The sequence below is a fragment of the Ahaetulla prasina genome, chromosome 8 (assembly GCF_028640845.1).
Source record: "Ahaetulla prasina isolate Xishuangbanna chromosome 8, ASM2864084v1, whole genome shotgun sequence".
NCBI lineage: Eukaryota > Metazoa > Chordata > Lepidosauria > Squamata > Colubridae > Ahaetulla > Ahaetulla prasina.
This window is the reverse complement of record NC_080546.1, coordinates 3366020-3382818: the sequence shown is the minus strand read 5'-3', so window position 1 is coordinate 3382818 and position 16799 is coordinate 3366020. Positions and strand designations below refer to the sequence as shown.

The following is a 16799-nucleotide window of genomic DNA, read 5'->3' as shown; positions in this document are numbered from 1 at the left end:
TCAACCCCCTTGGACTTCTACATCATCTCTCCCAAACTGGGTTTCTTCCAGACCATCTAAATTTGATTCCTGTTCCTAATAGGAGGTTGGGAGCTCAGCTCAACGTCCTAAAAGAATGTCCAGATGGAGAAGCTGGTTCCATCTCATGGTTTGCTCCATCGTATGTCTGGAAAACTGGGGTCTTCACCTGTAAATCATCAATTTAAGACCAGGTCCACCCACCTAAGAGGTCCAGGAGAGAACATCTCATGAAGTTGTGCAAAAAAAAAAAAAAAACAGGAGGTAGGTCATGATATCTTCACGTTCACGAAGCTTCTGGAGATCACTTGAAGCCACGCGTCTCAAGGTTCATCTACTCTCCACGGCCCCACAAAAGGTTGGGCGACCATAGCTCTCCTCTCCCATTTCTTCATATATATATATTTTTTTGGGTGGAACTGTTTCCATTTTCCAAACCCACCCGCCCACCCAAAACAAAAGTTGAAAATGTCTCTCGTAACAAAAATCCTTGCGTTGGAACCGCAGTAGTGCAAATGAAGAAGGTAACGTTGCCCAAGGATGGCCAAAACCTTGTCACTTCTTGAAGCCGGAGGCAGCCGGATGAACTTTTAGGCCTGGGAGGGGTCTAAAGAAAGAAGAAATTATGTTTGTTAGTTACAATACCCTGTATTCTGTTCTGGGAAGTCTCGGGGGCCGGGGTGGAGGAGGGGGGAAATGGCGGGGGGGAAGGGGAAGATTATAAATTGATTGGTTGTTATTGTACAGGAATAATGGTAGAATTAAACAAGTTGGAATGGTGTAAAGTCGGGACTGCTCGGTAACCACTCCCAAAGGGAAAGGGTAAGGAAAGAGGAGTAAAGAAGGAAGAAAGTAGGTAGGCAGGTAGGTAGGTAGGAAAGAAGGGAGGGAGAAGAAAGGATAGGAGGAGAAGAAGAAGGAGAAGATAGAGGGTTAGAAAGGATGGTAGTGAGAAGTGGGAAAGAGGAGGGGAAGTAGGAAAGCGAGGAGAAGGATGGTGGGGAAAGTTGAAGAAGGATGAGAAGGGTAGAAAGGATTAAGGGAGGGAGTGGCGGTCGAGCAGCCCTGATGGAGTATAATTTGAATATAGGATTGATTGTTGGATAAGTGATTGTATTGTACACTGGTTAAATTGTGGGAATTATTATGGAAAATAAAAAATTTTGCTCTGAAAAAAGAAAGAAGAAAGGCAACGAAAGTCAGACATTCTTCAGAAGAACCAACAGGGAAACATTAGAAAGTAACCATGGCGGGGCAACCATGGTGGGATCCAGTTTGGTCCAGTGGTTAAGGCAACGAGATTAGAAACTAGGAGAGTGTGAGTTCTAGTACTGCCTTAGGCACAAAAGCCAGCTGGGTGACATTGGGCCCATCAGCAGGAGATAATGAGTGGTAGTTCTGTCTAAGGCATGAAAACCAGCTGAGACACTCTGGACACCTGGAGTTGGGGAGTTCTAGTTTTGCCTTAAGCCATGACAGCCAGCTAGGTGATTTTGGGCCAATCACCTGGAGACAGTGAGTTCTAGTCCTGCCTTAAATAAAAACCAGCTGGGTGACTTTGGGCCTATCACTAGGAGATGGGGAATTCCAGTCTTGCCTGAGGCATGAAAACCAGCTGAGGCACTTTGGACACCCGGAGTTGGGGAGTTCTAGTTTTGCCTAAGACATAAAAACTAGCTGGGTGACTTTGAGCCAATCATCAGGAGATAGTGAGTTCTAGTCCTGCCTTAGGCACAAAACCCAGCTGGGTGATTTTGGGCCTATCACCAGGAGACGGTGAGTTCTAGTTCAGCCTAAGGCAAGCAGGACGCAGGTAAACAGAGGTGGGGAGGAAATGGGGTTTCCCCAGGTGAATCCCAGGGGCTACATCACACTCACCTTTGAGGTGCGACTGGCCTGAAACAGAAAGAAAGAGAGGAAAAAGGTGTGTTAGTAGCTTAGATTTCCCGTGGGCTCCATGTTCCCGACTCAAAGTTTTCCAATGATCTCAGCTTTTCCGGATCTTTCCTACAGAGAGTCCTCGACTTAGGATGACTCACTTAGTGACCATTCAAAGTTACAACTCTTTAAAAGGGGGACTTATGGCCCTTTTCACACTGAAAAGACCATGGCAGCGTCCCCATCGTCAGCTGATCAAAATCCAGATGCTTGCTGACTGATTCATAATTATGACGGTCGCAGTGTTCCCGGGGGAGGGGGAGGTGTCATGTGATCCCCTTTTGCGACCTTCTGACGAGCGAAGTGAAGAGGGGGAGCCAGATTCGCTGAACGACCGTGTTATTAACTCAACAACCACAGCAATTCACTTAACAACATTTTACAACTGTTACGGGCTTATGGCGATAATGGGCTAGGCTCCATTACAGTCGTTATGTCGAGGACTACCTATCGTTGGGCAGGAAACGCACAGAAGGCCAGGAGAAAATCGACGGCCGTCGTGAGGCAAAATTGGCGGATTTTTGCCCTGGGACTCGGGTATCAGGTCCTCGCCCCGTTTCCGTTCCCGAAGGCATCATCTGTTGTGGCCCACCGGCAGCCCGCAGAGCTGGCAGCATAGTCAGACAGTGAGGAGGTTGGGGAGGAACTTGGGCCAGTCCTGGGGGCTGGGGAAAGCTCGGACGAGGGCTCTACGTCCGAGGCAGAGTGGGAGTTAGACAGCAGCGAGGTAGAGGAACATCTGGAGCCTGTTCCCAGTGTGCGCATGCGCAGAGCGGCCAGAAGACAAGAACAATTAAGAAAGCAGGGTCGACTCAGGAGTAAGGCCACACCTTGGAGATGATCGGCCCCTCCCATAGGGCACAAAAGAGGAGCGAACGGGATGTGGGCTTTTGCAGGAAGCAATTAGTTCATCTCGTTCAAAGATCAGAAAGTTCTGTTCGTGCCAAGTTTGGCCTTGCCCTATGTTTGGAAATTGCTTCTCTGGCAGCATTCCAAGTGAGATGAGGTGGGGGTTGATTAACATCCCTTTGAAAGACTGTTTGCCAGAGCCTTGTGGACTGTGAACGAACAGAATTCACAGTCGTGTTAATAAAAGAGGTTTTACCGCAGGGGTGAAATGCTCCTGGATCGGACCGGCTCGAACGATCCGGTAGCGATGGCGGCTGCTGGTTCGGAGGACCGGTAGCAAAAATCCCTGGCCCCGCCCCCCCGCCTCTGCTGAGCCGCACCATCTGCAGAGGTTTTTGTTTTTTTTTACTTTTAAAAGCCGGTTTTGCTTCAGCCAAAACATGCCTTTAAAAGTAAAAAAAAACCTTTTAGGATCCCGCCCCTCAGCTGAGATCGGCAGAGACTTTAAACTTAAAAAAAAAAAAAAAGTCTCCTCTGGCGATCTCACCTGAGCTCCTCATCAGCAGAACCTTACTTGTACTCTTACTTGTAGAAAACATGTTTTCTACAAGTAAGAGTAGAGATTCTAAGGCACCTACCTGATTACTGATGAACGCATGGCTCTTTTTCCAGCCCGAAAGCAGTTTCACTTTCAGCCAGACAGAATCAATCGCTTAGCTAATCTATATCCTCAGTGATCAACTGGCTGGCTTTGCTGGCTGAGGAACTCTGGGATTTGAAGTCCACAATAAAATAAAATAAAATATTTGTGCAGCTTTCTGAGATTTGGTGCGTTTCTGTAGTGTTTCACTCTAACTACACAAACACACAAAATCTCAGAAAGCTGTATGTGGCATTTTGTGTGTGTGTGTCAGTTGTGTTGTGTGTGTGTGAAGTGTGAAAGTTGGTTTTTGAGCTTTTTGTGGCTGTGTGAAGTGTGAAGTGCAGCTGCTTTTACATTGTGTGTGAGTCAGTTGTGTTGTGTTGTGTTGTGTGTGTGTAAAGTGTGAAAGTTGGTTTTTGGTACCTCTTATTGTTTTTTTATACTTTGTTAATTATTTTTATTATTTATTGCTATTGGCCACGCCCACCCAGTCATCTGACCACCAAGCCATGCCCACCCATTAAGCCACGCCCACAGAACCGGTAGGGGAAATTTTTAGATTTTATCCCTGTTTTGCCGGCATTAAGACTTTGCTTCGTGCTTTCTAAGGAGGCCTCGTCTCGCGCGGCCAACTTACCTGAGAGGTTTGGAGAGATGGTTCAAGGCCCCGATCCCCGCAGGCTTGGAGTTGGTCGGAGGGACCATAACCAGCAATGCTGGACTCGGTGCGGAGGCCACGTCCTTGGCCAGAAGAGTCTTGGGCAAGGGTTTGTAAAGCGGTCTGGGCTGCGGGTGGAGCTGCCAAGGGGAGAAAACAGACACACAACAACAGCAGGTCAAGACTCAGAATCAGAAGCGGACTCAGAATCAGAACCGAGCTGGAAGGGAGCTTAGAGGTCTTCTAGTCCAGCCCCCTGCTCAGGCAGGAGATCCTATACCAATGATGATCCTATACCAATGATCCTATTATACCTTTTAGGCAGAGAGTGCCCAAACCGGAAACCATTTGAGACAAGTGACTGTCCGGTCTCTTCTTAACAACCTGTGATCTGTCCCCCTCCTCCATCTGGGAGACACGAGCGATGACTTAATTAGCCGGCAACTATCAGTTTCTGGCAGCAAACTAGACAGTGTCTGCCAAGTGTCTCTGTTATCTCTCTTGATGCCGATGAGTCAGCCAGGAAACCAGGAACAAACAGGACTTCAGCTCTCTCCCTCTAAGCAGTTGATTTGCTTGCCACGAAGTGGTATAGCAGCCCTTGCTGCCTTTATATCCTGTGGGGTGTGGCTCCATGACTCAGCACTTCCTAGGCCTGCCCCACCCCTGCTTCTGTTGTTCCCGCCTCTCCTGCCTACGAAACCTAGGGTCCAGCCAGGCCTGATTGCCATCAGCCGGGTCTGCAGGCGTGGCCTGGGGGGGGGAAAGAGTCAGGGGATGGAGGCCTCGTTATCTCCTCCTCCTGGCCTGCCTCTGGCTCCTGGAGCTGAGCCAGGGAAGCCGGTGCTCCCGAGGTAAGTCCTGATGGCCCTTCCCCCTCACTTTCTGAGTCACTTTCTGGCAGGGGGCCCGGCTCGGAGGGCGCAGACACAACACAACCTCCAGGGATGGAGCTACCTACAACTTCTGGTGTCAAGTTGTTCCGCTGGTTAATTGTCCTCACTGTTAGGAAGCTTCTCCTTAATTCCAGATTGCTTCTCTCCTTGATTAGTTTCCATCTCTCGTTTCTTGTCTTCTGGTGATTTGGAGAATAATTTGATCCCTCCTCTTTTGTGGCAGCCCCTCAAATACTGTAATAGTGCTATCATGCCACCCCTGGTCCTTCTCTTCGTTAAGATAGCAATACAGAGTTAGGAGGGATCTTGAAGGTCTTCTAGTCCAACCCCCTGCTCAAGCAGGAAACCTTATAGCACCCCAGACAAATGGTTTTTCTGTCTCTTCTTAAAAAAAAACCCCAGGGATGAAGCACCCACAACTTCTGGTGGCAAGCTGTTCCACTGGTTAATTGTCCTCACTATTCAGAAAGTTTTTCGTTAGTTCCAGGTTGCTTCTCACCTTGGTTAGTTTCCATCCATTGCTTCTTGTCCTGCCTTCTGAGGCTTTAGAAAATAATTCGACCCCCTCTTCTTTGGGGCAGCCCCTCAAATACTGGATGCCCCCCCCCAAAGTCCTTCTTTACTCTAGACTAGCCAAACCCAAATCCCGCATTTGCAGCTGGCCGGTTTTTACCGATTAAACTTCACTTTCTAATGGCTACATTTGAACTCTGGAACTTCTAACCTGGTTAGTTGCACAAACTATAATCGGGGTAGGGTGCTACGTTGGAAGCCAAGGTACAGCCCCCATAACTGGCAAAGCACCTTTAGATCAGGGTTTCTTGAGCTGGTAGTATGTAGATGTCAAGGGCTAGATTTCCCCAAACAGTTTGGGTGAACTTCATAATCAAGGTAAATTACATCCAGAGCGTTCCCTTGGTCTACTAATTTAGCCTTTTCATCAGGGGTGAAATGCTCCCGGTTCGGACTGGATCGCCCGATCCGGTACCGATGGTGGTGGATGGTTCGGAGAACCGGTAGCAAAAATCCCTGCCCCCACCCCTCCCATGCCCAGCTGAGCCGCGCGATCATCAGAGGGTTGTTTTTTTTTTACATTTTTTTTTTATTTTTAAAAGCATTTTTTCTTCGGCCAAAAAAATGCTTTCAAAAGTACAAAAAAAAAAAACTTCTGACGATCGTGCGGCTCAGGTGGGATCGCCAGAGTTTTTTAAAAGCATTTTTTTCTATATTTTTTCGGCCGAAGAGGTCGTAGAAAAAATGCTTTTAAAAGGTTCTGGCAATCCCAGCTGAGTTGCCTGATCGTCAGTGGCTTTTTTTTTTCTTTTAAAGGCAAAAAAAAATGCTTTTAAAAGAAAAGCCTCTGATGATCAGGTAACTCAGCTGGGATCGTCAGAGGAGCCTTTTAAAAGCATTTTTTTACAACCTCTTTGGCCGAAGAGGTTGTAGAAAAGATGCTTTTAAAAGTAAAGAAAAAAAATTGGCCACGCCCACCCAGTCACATTACCCCTCCCCCTCCAAGCCACGCCCACAGAGCCGGTAGTAAGAAATTTTACATTTCACCCCTGCTTTGCATCCCAAAAAAGAGCAATAGGGGTGTGCCTAAGACAGCTTTTCTCAACTTTTGCTACTTTTTAAGGTGGCTGGACTTCAATTCCCAGAATCCCCCAGCCAGCTAGACACACCCTACAGTGAAAAATCTCTGGCTATATATATATATATATATTTAAACCTCCCAGTAGCAAATTGAGACACACACACACACCCCAAGCTAATGGGGCAAATGGGAGCAGGCAACTCACCGGAGGAGGTCGGACAGGGGTGCTCGGAAGGGGCTTCTTCGGAGGGGGCAGTTTGGTGGGACCCCCAAATCCGCCTTTCACGGGCATGGCGGGCGATCCGTGGAAGGGCGGGGGAGGGGGCCTGGAAGGTTTGAGGTCTCTCTGGAGGGGGGTCGAGGGGCCACAGCCGGGCCGTAAGGGTCGAACTACGTTGATGGGGTGGGGGCCCCTTTGAGGAGGGTTCGGCTTCAAGGTGGAAACGCCTCTGGCTACCTGCGGGGGGGGGGAGAGAAAAGAAAAGAGGGGATCATGAATTTCCCAGCTGGAAATCGCCAGTTGGGTCTAGTTGTTGAAGGCACCCAGCTAGAAACCAGGCGAGAGTGAGTTCTAGTCCCTGCCTCAGGAATGAAAGCAGCTGGGTGACATGGCGCCAATCAGCAGGAAAATTCTAGTTCCGCCTTAGGCATGAAAGCCAGCTGGGTGAATTTGGGCCAATCACCAGGAGACGGTGAGTTCTAGTCCCACCTTAAGCGTGAAAACCAGTTGGGTGACTTTGAGCCAATTATCAGGAGACAGTGAGTTCTAGTCCTATCTTACGTGTGAAAACCAGTTGGGTGACTTTGGGCCAATCACCAGGAGACGGTGAGTTCTAGTCCCGCCTTAGGCGTGAAAGCCAGCTGGGTGACTTTGGGCCAATCACAAGGAGACAGTGAGTTCTAATCCCGCCTTAGGCGTGAAAGCCAGTTGGGTGAATTTGGGCCAATCACCAGGAGACGGTGAGTTCTAATTCTCCCTTAGGCATGAAAGCCAACTGGGTGAATTTGGGCCAATCACAAGGAGACAGTGAGTTCTAATCCCGCCTTAGGCGTGAAAGCCAGTTGGGTGAATTTGGGCCAATCACCAGGAGACGGTGAGTTCTAGCCCCGCCTTAGGCATGAAAGCCAGCTGGGAGAATTTGGGCCAATCACCAGGAGACGGTGAGTTCTAATCTCGCTTTAGGCATGAAAGCCAGCTGGGTGAATTTGGGCCAATCACCAGGAGACGGAGAGTTCTAGTCCTGTCTGATGCCTTAACCACGACACCAAACTGGCTCCCTCTCACAGTATTAGGGCACTGCAAAGCTCTACAGGTAGTCCTCGACGTATGACCATAATTGAAAGCAGGATTCCAGCTGCTTCGCAAGGTGTTTAAGTGAGTCACGCCCAATTTTAACCATCTTTTTTTTACCGCCGTTATTAAACGAATCACTTCAGTCGCTAATTGAATCAGAGCAAATCTGCTTCTCCCATTAACTCTGCTGATCGGAATCCAGCTGGGAAGGTCATAAACGGAGATCACGTGACCCTGGGACCCTGCAGCCGTCGTAAGTACATGCCAGTTTCCGAAGTTTGACCATGTGACTTTCAGGGTGCTGTTACGTCTTTCCGTGCCGTTGTAACTTCGAACCGTCATTAAACAGATGTAAGTCGAGGACCACCTGTAGCGTGGCGCTCCAGGCTGTGGATCAGGGGGTCTCCAGCCCTGGTCACTTTAAGACTTGTGGACTTCAACTCCCAGAATCCCTCAGCCAGCAAAGCAGGGGTCTCCAACCTTGGCAACTTGAAGACTTGTGGACTTCAACTCCCAGAATCCCTCAGCCAGCAAAGCAGGGGTCTCCAACCTTGGCAACTTGAAGACTTGTGGACTTCAATTCTGGGAGTTGAAGTCCACAAGTCTTCAAGTTGCCAAGGTTGGAGACCCCTCCTGTGGATCACTTCACTGAGTGCATTTTTCAGAACTGAATTAACTCTCTGGACGGAATCAATAATTTGACTCAAAGCAGGCGTGAAACTATTTAATTTCAAGCCAACTTTATTCGTTACACGTATTTCCACTTCGCTTGCCGCACACAAAAAAAACAAACAAACACAAAAACAACAACCACATTTGCCAGCTTAAGGAAAATGTAGCACAACAATTTAACCCAAAATGGAATGATTTAGTTCAAAGGATCAGGCCGAATGGACTAACTCTCTCCAAATCAGCAGGATAAATCTGAATTAAGCCAACAGCCCACGCTCAGCCAGAACAAATTCCCTGCCCTTCCGTGAGCGGTAAATCCTGGATCCGTGGAAAATTATTGTCAACGGCTTTATTATTTCAAGCCGTGACGGTAACGACTTAAAAGTTGCGGTTCTGTACACGGAATTTTTTAAAACAGATTTAACAGATGAGTTGGAAGACGACCTCGTAGGCGGTGGCGGGATTCAAATAATTGAACAACCGGTTCTCTGCCCTAAGGACCAGCCGGTTCAGGCGAACCGGTAGTGGCGACCCGCCCACCCTGGCACTATGCCGTCCTATTTAGCCATATTTTCTAAGCCGCGTGCACGCCGCGGAAAGCGCGCACTCACATTTTCAGTGCGTGGCGAACTGTTGGTAAAATTATGTGAAATCCCCCCTATGTCGTGTCCCACTCCTCCGCTGACGGCCGGGTCAGGGAAATCCGAATCAGGCTTGCCTCTGCAGCTCTGCCCAAAGTCCTAGCAAAGTCCTCAGAGCAGGCAGGAGACCAGTAAGTGACTTCAGCAAGATAAGTTCGACTTTGCCTGACTCAGAGACTGCCAGAAAGCAGATCCTTTATATAGGCCATGGGGTGTGGCTCCATGACTCAGCACTCATTAAGGCCTGCCCCTCCCTTCCTTCTGTTGCCTCCGCCTATCCAGTCTTCTGATGCGAGGGTCATTCCAATCAGTAGCTGTTGGAAATAAACCCTCCTCAGGCTCACATGCTGTGGAGGAGGGGGAGGGGTCTAGCTGCTCCGTTTGCCTGGGCATGGAGCCAGGGCTGGGGCCGGGAGGTGCCCCCTCCTCTTCAGCTTGTCTGGGCATGGAGCCAGGACTGGGGCCGGGAGGCATACATTCCTCCGTGTTCGGGAGCAGATAAGAAGGCCCCGGCTGCTCTGAGGGCGGGCAAGACACAACACCCTGTGAGCAAAGTCCGGTGAAACGGCTGTCTGGTTTAGCAATGGAAATTTCGGGGGAGTGGGGGGGTGTCAGTTGTGGTCGTAAGTCGAGGACTACCTGTTTGATAACCGGCCTTCAAACGACCACAAAGGTGTTGGCGCTGAGCGGGGATGAGTTCGTTTACCTGGCTGTTGATGCTGGATTTCATTTTGTTGGCGGAGGAAATATCCTGCAGGCTGAAGGCGGAATTCGAGTGGCCTTGGCTGGTTTTCGGATGAAGAATTCCATTCCTGTCGCAAAAACAGAAGATAAAAGAACAAATTAAAAACCCTGTAAACGTTGGATAAAGGCAAAAGTCCCTTTCGGACCTAATTCTAATTTTGAATTAATTCACTGTATAAGTAGTTCTCGACTTACGATCGCAATGGAGCCCGAAATTCCTGTGGTTAAGGGAGAGACGTGTGCTCAGTGAGTTGTGGCCCATTTTATGAGCTTCCTTGCCTCTGTCATTAAGTGAGTCACCGCAGTGGATAAGTTAGCAACCCGGTTGCTAAGTGAATCCGGCTTCCCCCTTGACATTGCTTGCCAGGAGGTAATGGTGGGAATAATTATTTTTCCTTTGACAATGAGGGCGACGATGACAGCCAAACGGCGAACTAATTCCCGCCATGACGTTGTACATAATTAAGTTTGCTGCCTCCAGTGAATCCTGTTGGGTTGTTATCTCCAGCCTCCTTCCAATGGGGCCACAAGCCTCGTTCTCACCACCGCAGGGCTCATTCCCACCACTGGATTAGCCACGGTGCCATCTTGGGCTGATGTTGTGACTCCAGCCCCCGAACCTGGCCCCATGCCCAAAAGTGACTCCAAGAGTGAGGGGGAAGGACCGGTAAGGCTTACCTCACGAGCACCGATTCCTTTGGCTTGGCTCCAGGAGCCAGAACCAGACCAGTCGGAGGACATAATGAGGCCGTCATCCCCTGATTCCTCCCTTCCCCAGGTTACGCCTTCAGACCCAGCTGATAATAATAATAATCACGCTTGGATTGATTCAGAAGATTAGAGAGGCGGTGTCATCAAAAGGAAGGGTGGGGCAGGAGCCCCACCCCACAGGATATATAAGGAGCTTTTGGGACTGCTCTCACTCCACAGGAAGCAAAGTTTAGCTGATCCGTTTCAAAAAGAGCTGAAAGTCTTGCTACGTGAGTCATTTGTTTGAACTTTGGCAGGCAGCTGCGATTTCTCTGCCAGGACTGACAAGAGCTGTGAATCCAGTGGCTGAAGGCCAGCTCCTGGGTCTGAAGTGGGGAAGGAGACAGAACTGCTGGTGAGGATCGGATCAGCCTCTGGGAACCCGTCGGAGGGGAACGGATGGCTCGATGAAACCCAAAAGTGGGTTTATTTGCAAGCAGGTTGTGCGAAGGAGGGCCGCCGGCGAATTAGGGGGAGGGGCTTTCCATTAAGAAGAGCCGGGTGCGAGAGTCGTCCGTGCGGTGAAGCTGCCACTAACAGTGAGAAGGAGAAATCGGGGCTCGGGGGCAAGGGATTGGGAGAAGAGAGGAGAGCGGGGGAAAGGATGAGCCCGTTGTTGGGGAGCTGCCCACCTGCAGGTCTTGTTGTGTCTCTTCCTGAAGCCCCTGGCCCACTTGTGGAGGAGCGAAGTCTCCCGTCGGTGGCAGCTGTAGAGACCCAGGAGTAGAGAAGGCACGATCAGCAGGAAGACCACCAGCAAAGAGATCAGGATGGCTTCATAATCTGCGAGGAGGTCCACGGAGAAGGAGATGGTCACAGCTGCCGGCTCCAGTTGCCCACGCAGACTAGCATCCTTCCATCCATCCATCCATCCATCCATCCATCCATCCATCCATGCCTTACATCCATATATCCTTCCATCCTTATTTCCATCCATCCTTCCATCTATCCATCCAATTTCCATCCATCCATTCCTTACATCCATTCCTTACATCCTTACATCCTTATTTTTTCCTTCTTTCCTTCCCTCTATCTTATCCATCCATTCTTTTATCCTTATTTCCATCCATCCATCCATCCATCTATCCATCCATGCCTTACATCCATATATCCTTCCATCCTTATTTCCATCCATCCTTCCATCTATCCATCCAATTTCCATCCATCTTTCCCTTACATCCATTCCTTACATCTTTCCATCCTTATTTTTTCCTTCCTTCCATCTATCTATCCATCCATCCTTTTATCCCTATTTCCTTCCATCCATCCATCCATTACAACCATCTATCCTTCCATCTATCCATCCATACATTTCCATCCTTCCTTCCTTCCTTCTTTCCATCCATCCCTTACATCCATCTATCCATATTTCTATCCATCCATCCTTCCATCCATCCATCATTTCCATCCATCCATCCATCCATCCATCCATCCATCCTTATTTCCATCCATCCATGCATCCTTCCATCCATCCAGGAGGAGAAGAAGGGACAGATGGAGGAGAGGGAGGAAGAAGAGAAGGCAGAGGAAGAGGAGGAGAAGAAAGAGAAAGGGAAGGAGAGATGGGGGTAGATGGGGAAGAAGAAAATGAAGGCTGAGAAGGAGAAAGAAAAGAGGGAGGAGGAGGAGGAGAAGAGGAAGGGGAAGGGAAGAGAAGGAGGAGGAGGGCTACTCACGGTCTTGCTGAACAGGGCCACTATCCACACTGCCTCCCAGCCCCGGCTTCTCACAGAACGGAGGTGCCCAGCCAGCATCACAGTGACAATTCTGGTTGCTATTACACACCTAAGACAACCAGAGAAGGTGTGGAGTGAGTTTATTCCCGGGGCTCCAGGTAAAAGTGCTGAAAGGGGCAGGAAGCCAAATACAATCCCGAAAGCTCCAACTTCCCTAATTCCCCCCCGGGGTAGAATATTTCCCTTAATCCTCCCGAGTTATTTTTCTTCCCATCCCTCCACGCGAACCAGCAAAGCTCATTGGCTTGTTCCTTTTTTTTTGTCACGGGCGCAGACGTCATAAAGAAATACAGTTGGTCCTTGACTTACAACCACAATTGGGGCCAGAAACTCAGTCGTTGAGGGAAGCGGCAGTTAAACAAGAGGACATGCGACTGCTTAGCTCAATGACCGCAACCCTGGTACTCCTGGTTACAGTCATTCAATACTCATTTATGGGGGTCATTAAGCGGATGGAGACAGAAAAATCCCAGGAGTTGTGACTCATCCTCCCTCCTCTCCTCAGCCGGGCCCCTCCCGCCTCCAACCAGGCCTTTTATCAGACTCCGAGTCTGATAATGAAGATGAACGGCCTGTCATGCCTCCAGCCCCCGGCCCTAGCCCCATGCCCGGAGAGGATTCCAGGAGTGAACAGACAAGCCCGATAAACCTCACTCATACAGCGTGTGTTCCTTTGGCTCAGCCGTCAGAGCAGGAAGCCAGCCAAGTGCTGGAATTACTCGGCCCTACTCACTCTGACCCCTCCCTTTCCCAGAAGCTGCCAGCAGATCCATCTGAAGACAATTCAAAGTGGGAGGATCCTCACTTCCGGAGATCTGAGAGGCGACGCCAGCAGCAGGAGGGGTGGGGCAGGCCTGGATAAACGCTGAGTCATGGAGCCACACCCCACGGCCTATATAAAGGACCTGCTTTTGGCATTCCAACCTTGAGTCAAGCAAAGTCTCATCTAGTTTGCTGATATCGGACTCTATCGCTGAAGTCACAACTTGGACTCCTGCCTGCCCTGATAAACCTCGAAGAAACTTGGCAAGCTGCAGAGGTTTCGTTGCCAAGTTTGTTACGGACTTCCTTGACTCGTTCGTCGGAGTGGGAGTGGGACACGACACCAGGTTGTAAGTCAGAACACCATCACAACTTTAAAAAGTCACCCAACAAGTGGCGCTAAGTCTCTACTCCGGGCCTGAAAATCCTGGTTAAGTTTTGGCAAGCAGGATGGCAACGGGTGGAGAGACTGCCGACTAAATGATACATTCATCTCCCCTTCAAAGATGCAGGTACTCCTCGACTTACAACCCCAATTTTCCCTTGCTAAGCGAGACAAGTGAGTTTTGCCCCGTTTTACGGCCTTTCCTGCCACGGTTGTTAAGTGAATCGCTGCACTGGTTAAGTTAGTAAAATACAGCCTCTGTCGCAACCGAGATTGAATCCTACAACATTATCCAGGGACACATATATTCGCCTTCATTGATGGCAAAATGGTTGTTAAATTAATCCGGCTTCCCCATTGACTTTGCTCGTCAGAAGGTCGCAAAAGAAGACACTGCGACCGTCATAAATACGAGTCAGTTGCCAAGCATCTGAATTTTAATCACGTGACCATGGCGATGCTGCAGCGGTCGGTAAGCGCGAAAAACAGCCACAAATCCCCTTTTCTCAGTGCCTTTGTAACTTTGAATGGTCACTAAATGGTCCATTCCATAAAGGGACACTAAATCGTTGTAAGTCGAGGGCTACCTGTAATCTATAGGCAGAGTGGGCTTCACGTAATTTAACAAGCGGTTCGCTCAGAATCGAACATGTGAGTGCGTGCGCCTTGTGCACAGGCGCACTGCGTCAAAAACACGGCGATTGTATAGGACGGGATAGCTTCGCTCGCACGCCCGCCTTACATACATCAAAAATACAGCAATTGTACAGGAATAATGGTAGAATTAAACAAGTTGGAATGGTGTAAAGTCGGGACTGCTCGGTAACCACTCCCGAAGGGAAAGGGTAAGGAAAGAGGAGTAAAGAAGGAAGAAAGTAGGTAGGCAGGTAGGTAGGTAGGAAAGAAGGGAGGGAGAAGAAAGGATAGGAGGAGAAGAAGGAGGAGAAGATAGAGGGTTAGAAAGGATGGTAGTGAGAAGTGGGAAAGAGGAGGGGAAGTAGGAAAGCGAGGAGAAGGATGGTGGGGAAAGTCGAAGAAGGATGAGAAGGGTAGAAAGGATTAAGGGAGGGAGTGGCGGTCGAGCAGCCCTGATGGAGTATAATTTGAATATAGGATTGATTGTTGGATAAGTGATTGTATTGTACACTGGTTAAATTGTGGGAATTATTATGGAAAACTAAAAATTTTGCCTGAAAAAAATATATATACAGCAATTGTATAAGATGGGATAGCGCTGGGGCGGATGGATGGGCCCAGCCACTGGCTGGAACTACCGGTTTGCCCAAACCGGCTGAATTCCACCTGTCTATAGGGTTGCTAGTGACATGTCCAAAACGGTTTATTTGCACACCTACCTCCAGGTCAGAAACGGTCTCTTGTTTGAAAATTTCAATGTATTAAATGAAATTTTTGTCTCATTTCTCCCCCTCCACCCCAAAAAAAAAACACAATATCCCTCAACGGAGAAGGTCGGCATCGAACTACCGAAATAAATTGAAGGCTTTTGCTGCTAACTCACCCCGTGGCCATGACATTTGGAGATGCATTTGTCCAGTTCGAAAAAGGAAGCGTTTTGACACCGCTGGTCTTTGCACACCTGCGAGGAAAATCCGACACACACACACACACCCAAAAAAAGAAGTCACATTAGCAAATTACCATTGATTTTAGAGTCAATTGGGATTAAAGAAAACTGAGCGATGGATTAGGTGCCACCAAGTCGCATCATCTGGAGCAAAAGTGACACTTAGCAGCCACGCAAATAGATTTTTCTCATCAACAACCTGTCCCTAACTCGGCCGTTCAGATCTCCAAATATTCACCCCCCCACTGGAGACATGTCTATTTGAGGATTATATTCCCCGGTTCCCCGAAAATAAAACCCAACTGGAAAATTGGCCTCTGGTAGCTCAACAGACTAATGCAGTCTGTTATTAACAGCAGCGGCTTGCAATTACTGCAGGTTCAAGTCCCACCAGGCCCAAGGTTGACTCAGCCTTCCATCCTTTATAAGGTAGGTAAAATGAGGACCCAGATTGTTGGGGGCAATAAGTTGACTTTGTATATAATATACAAATGGATGAAGACTATTGCTTGACATAGTGTAAGCCGCCCTGAGTCTTCGGAGAAGGGCGGGATACAAATGCAAATTTAAAAAAAAAAGGTTTTCAGGCTGCTCGTAATATAAGCCCTACCCCAAAAATAAGGCCCAGTTAAGATTATCAGCTAGATGGGTCAGTGGTGAAATTCAAATTTTCTTACTACGGGTTCTGTGGTCGTGGTTTGGTGAGTGTGCAGTATCCTTCCCCTGCCACGCCCACCAAGCCACACCCATCAAGCCACACCCACAGAACCGGTAGCAAAAAAAAATTGAAACCCACCACTGCCTTGAGGGGTGGAGTCTGGGCAACTGAATGGAGCTAGCAAAGGGTTTTAATGGCCGGATGCCCTTCCTGTTGCCAATGCAGAGTTTTGATCAGTAGATACCCTGTTTCCCCGAAAATAAGACCTCCCCTGAAAATAAGCTCAATCGGGCTTTTGAGCACATGCGCTAAAAGAAACCTCCCTCCCCCCCCCCGAAAATAAGCCCTCCCCGAAAATATTTTAAGGCAGAGCTGGAAATCTGGTACGACGGCAAGAAGAGCCCCGTCTTGTTCCATGTGCCCCAAAATAATAAGCCCTCCCCGAAAATAAAGCCAAGCGCTTATTTCGGGGTTCAAAAACAACAACAACATAAGAAAGGGTCTTATTTTCGGGGAAACACGGTATATTCTCAGTGTGCCCAGAGAGAGAAATATCTGCCTCTACCTAGGACCGATGTGGCCGCTATGTGAAACGTGCCATGCAGATTGCGTCCCGAAACCCAGAAGGTAGAAGAGCCGGCGGCTCTTCCGCTTCTCTTGAGGACTCACCAACCCATCTCCGCACTTGGTGCCCGTCATCACAAGGCCTGGATCTGAAAGGTCTCCTTCGTCGTCCTTGGTGGCGTAGACCAAAGTCCCTCGGCATTTGATCTCCTGCCCGTTGAACCGAATGGTGGTGTCCATTGAGATGGTGTTGGTGCCTTTGGGCTTCGCAGCTGGGCTCTGGCACTGGATTTTCCCACACTTGGCGTCCCTGGGAGGGAAACGGAAGGAAATCCTGTGAGGAGGAGAAGCGGAAGAGTCCAGGAGACGGGATCTCGCCCAGAGGTCCTCCTCGCCAAAGCCAACGATGAAG

At 49.0% G+C, this 16799-nt stretch overlaps 1 protein-coding gene across 6 annotated transcripts in view; it reads right to left on the bottom strand.

The window, feature by feature from the left end:
- Window positions 1-471: 471 nt before the first annotated feature.
- The window catches only part of ADAM33 (ADAM metallopeptidase domain 33), a 106974-nt gene continuing 90646 nt past the window's right edge, over window positions 472-16799 (bottom strand). For all 6 annotated transcript variants that reach the window (XM_058193056.1, XM_058193058.1, XM_058193057.1 and 3 more), the window contains 9 exons: window positions 16493-16697; window positions 15100-15177; window positions 12374-12482; window positions 11330-11480; window positions 9910-10015; window positions 6802-7053; window positions 4086-4246; window positions 1897-1914; window positions 472-625 (listed from right to left, as the gene is read on the bottom strand). In XM_058193056.1, the coding sequence (XP_058049039.1) occupies window positions 574-625; window positions 1897-1914; window positions 4086-4246; window positions 6802-7053; window positions 9910-10015; window positions 11330-11480; window positions 12374-12482; window positions 15100-15177; window positions 16493-16697 (1132 nt within the window). In that variant the 3' untranslated portion in view covers window positions 472-573. The remainder of the gene's footprint in view (window positions 626-1896; window positions 1915-4085; window positions 4247-6801; window positions 7054-9909; window positions 10016-11329; window positions 11481-12373; window positions 12483-15099; window positions 15178-16492; window positions 16698-16799) is intronic.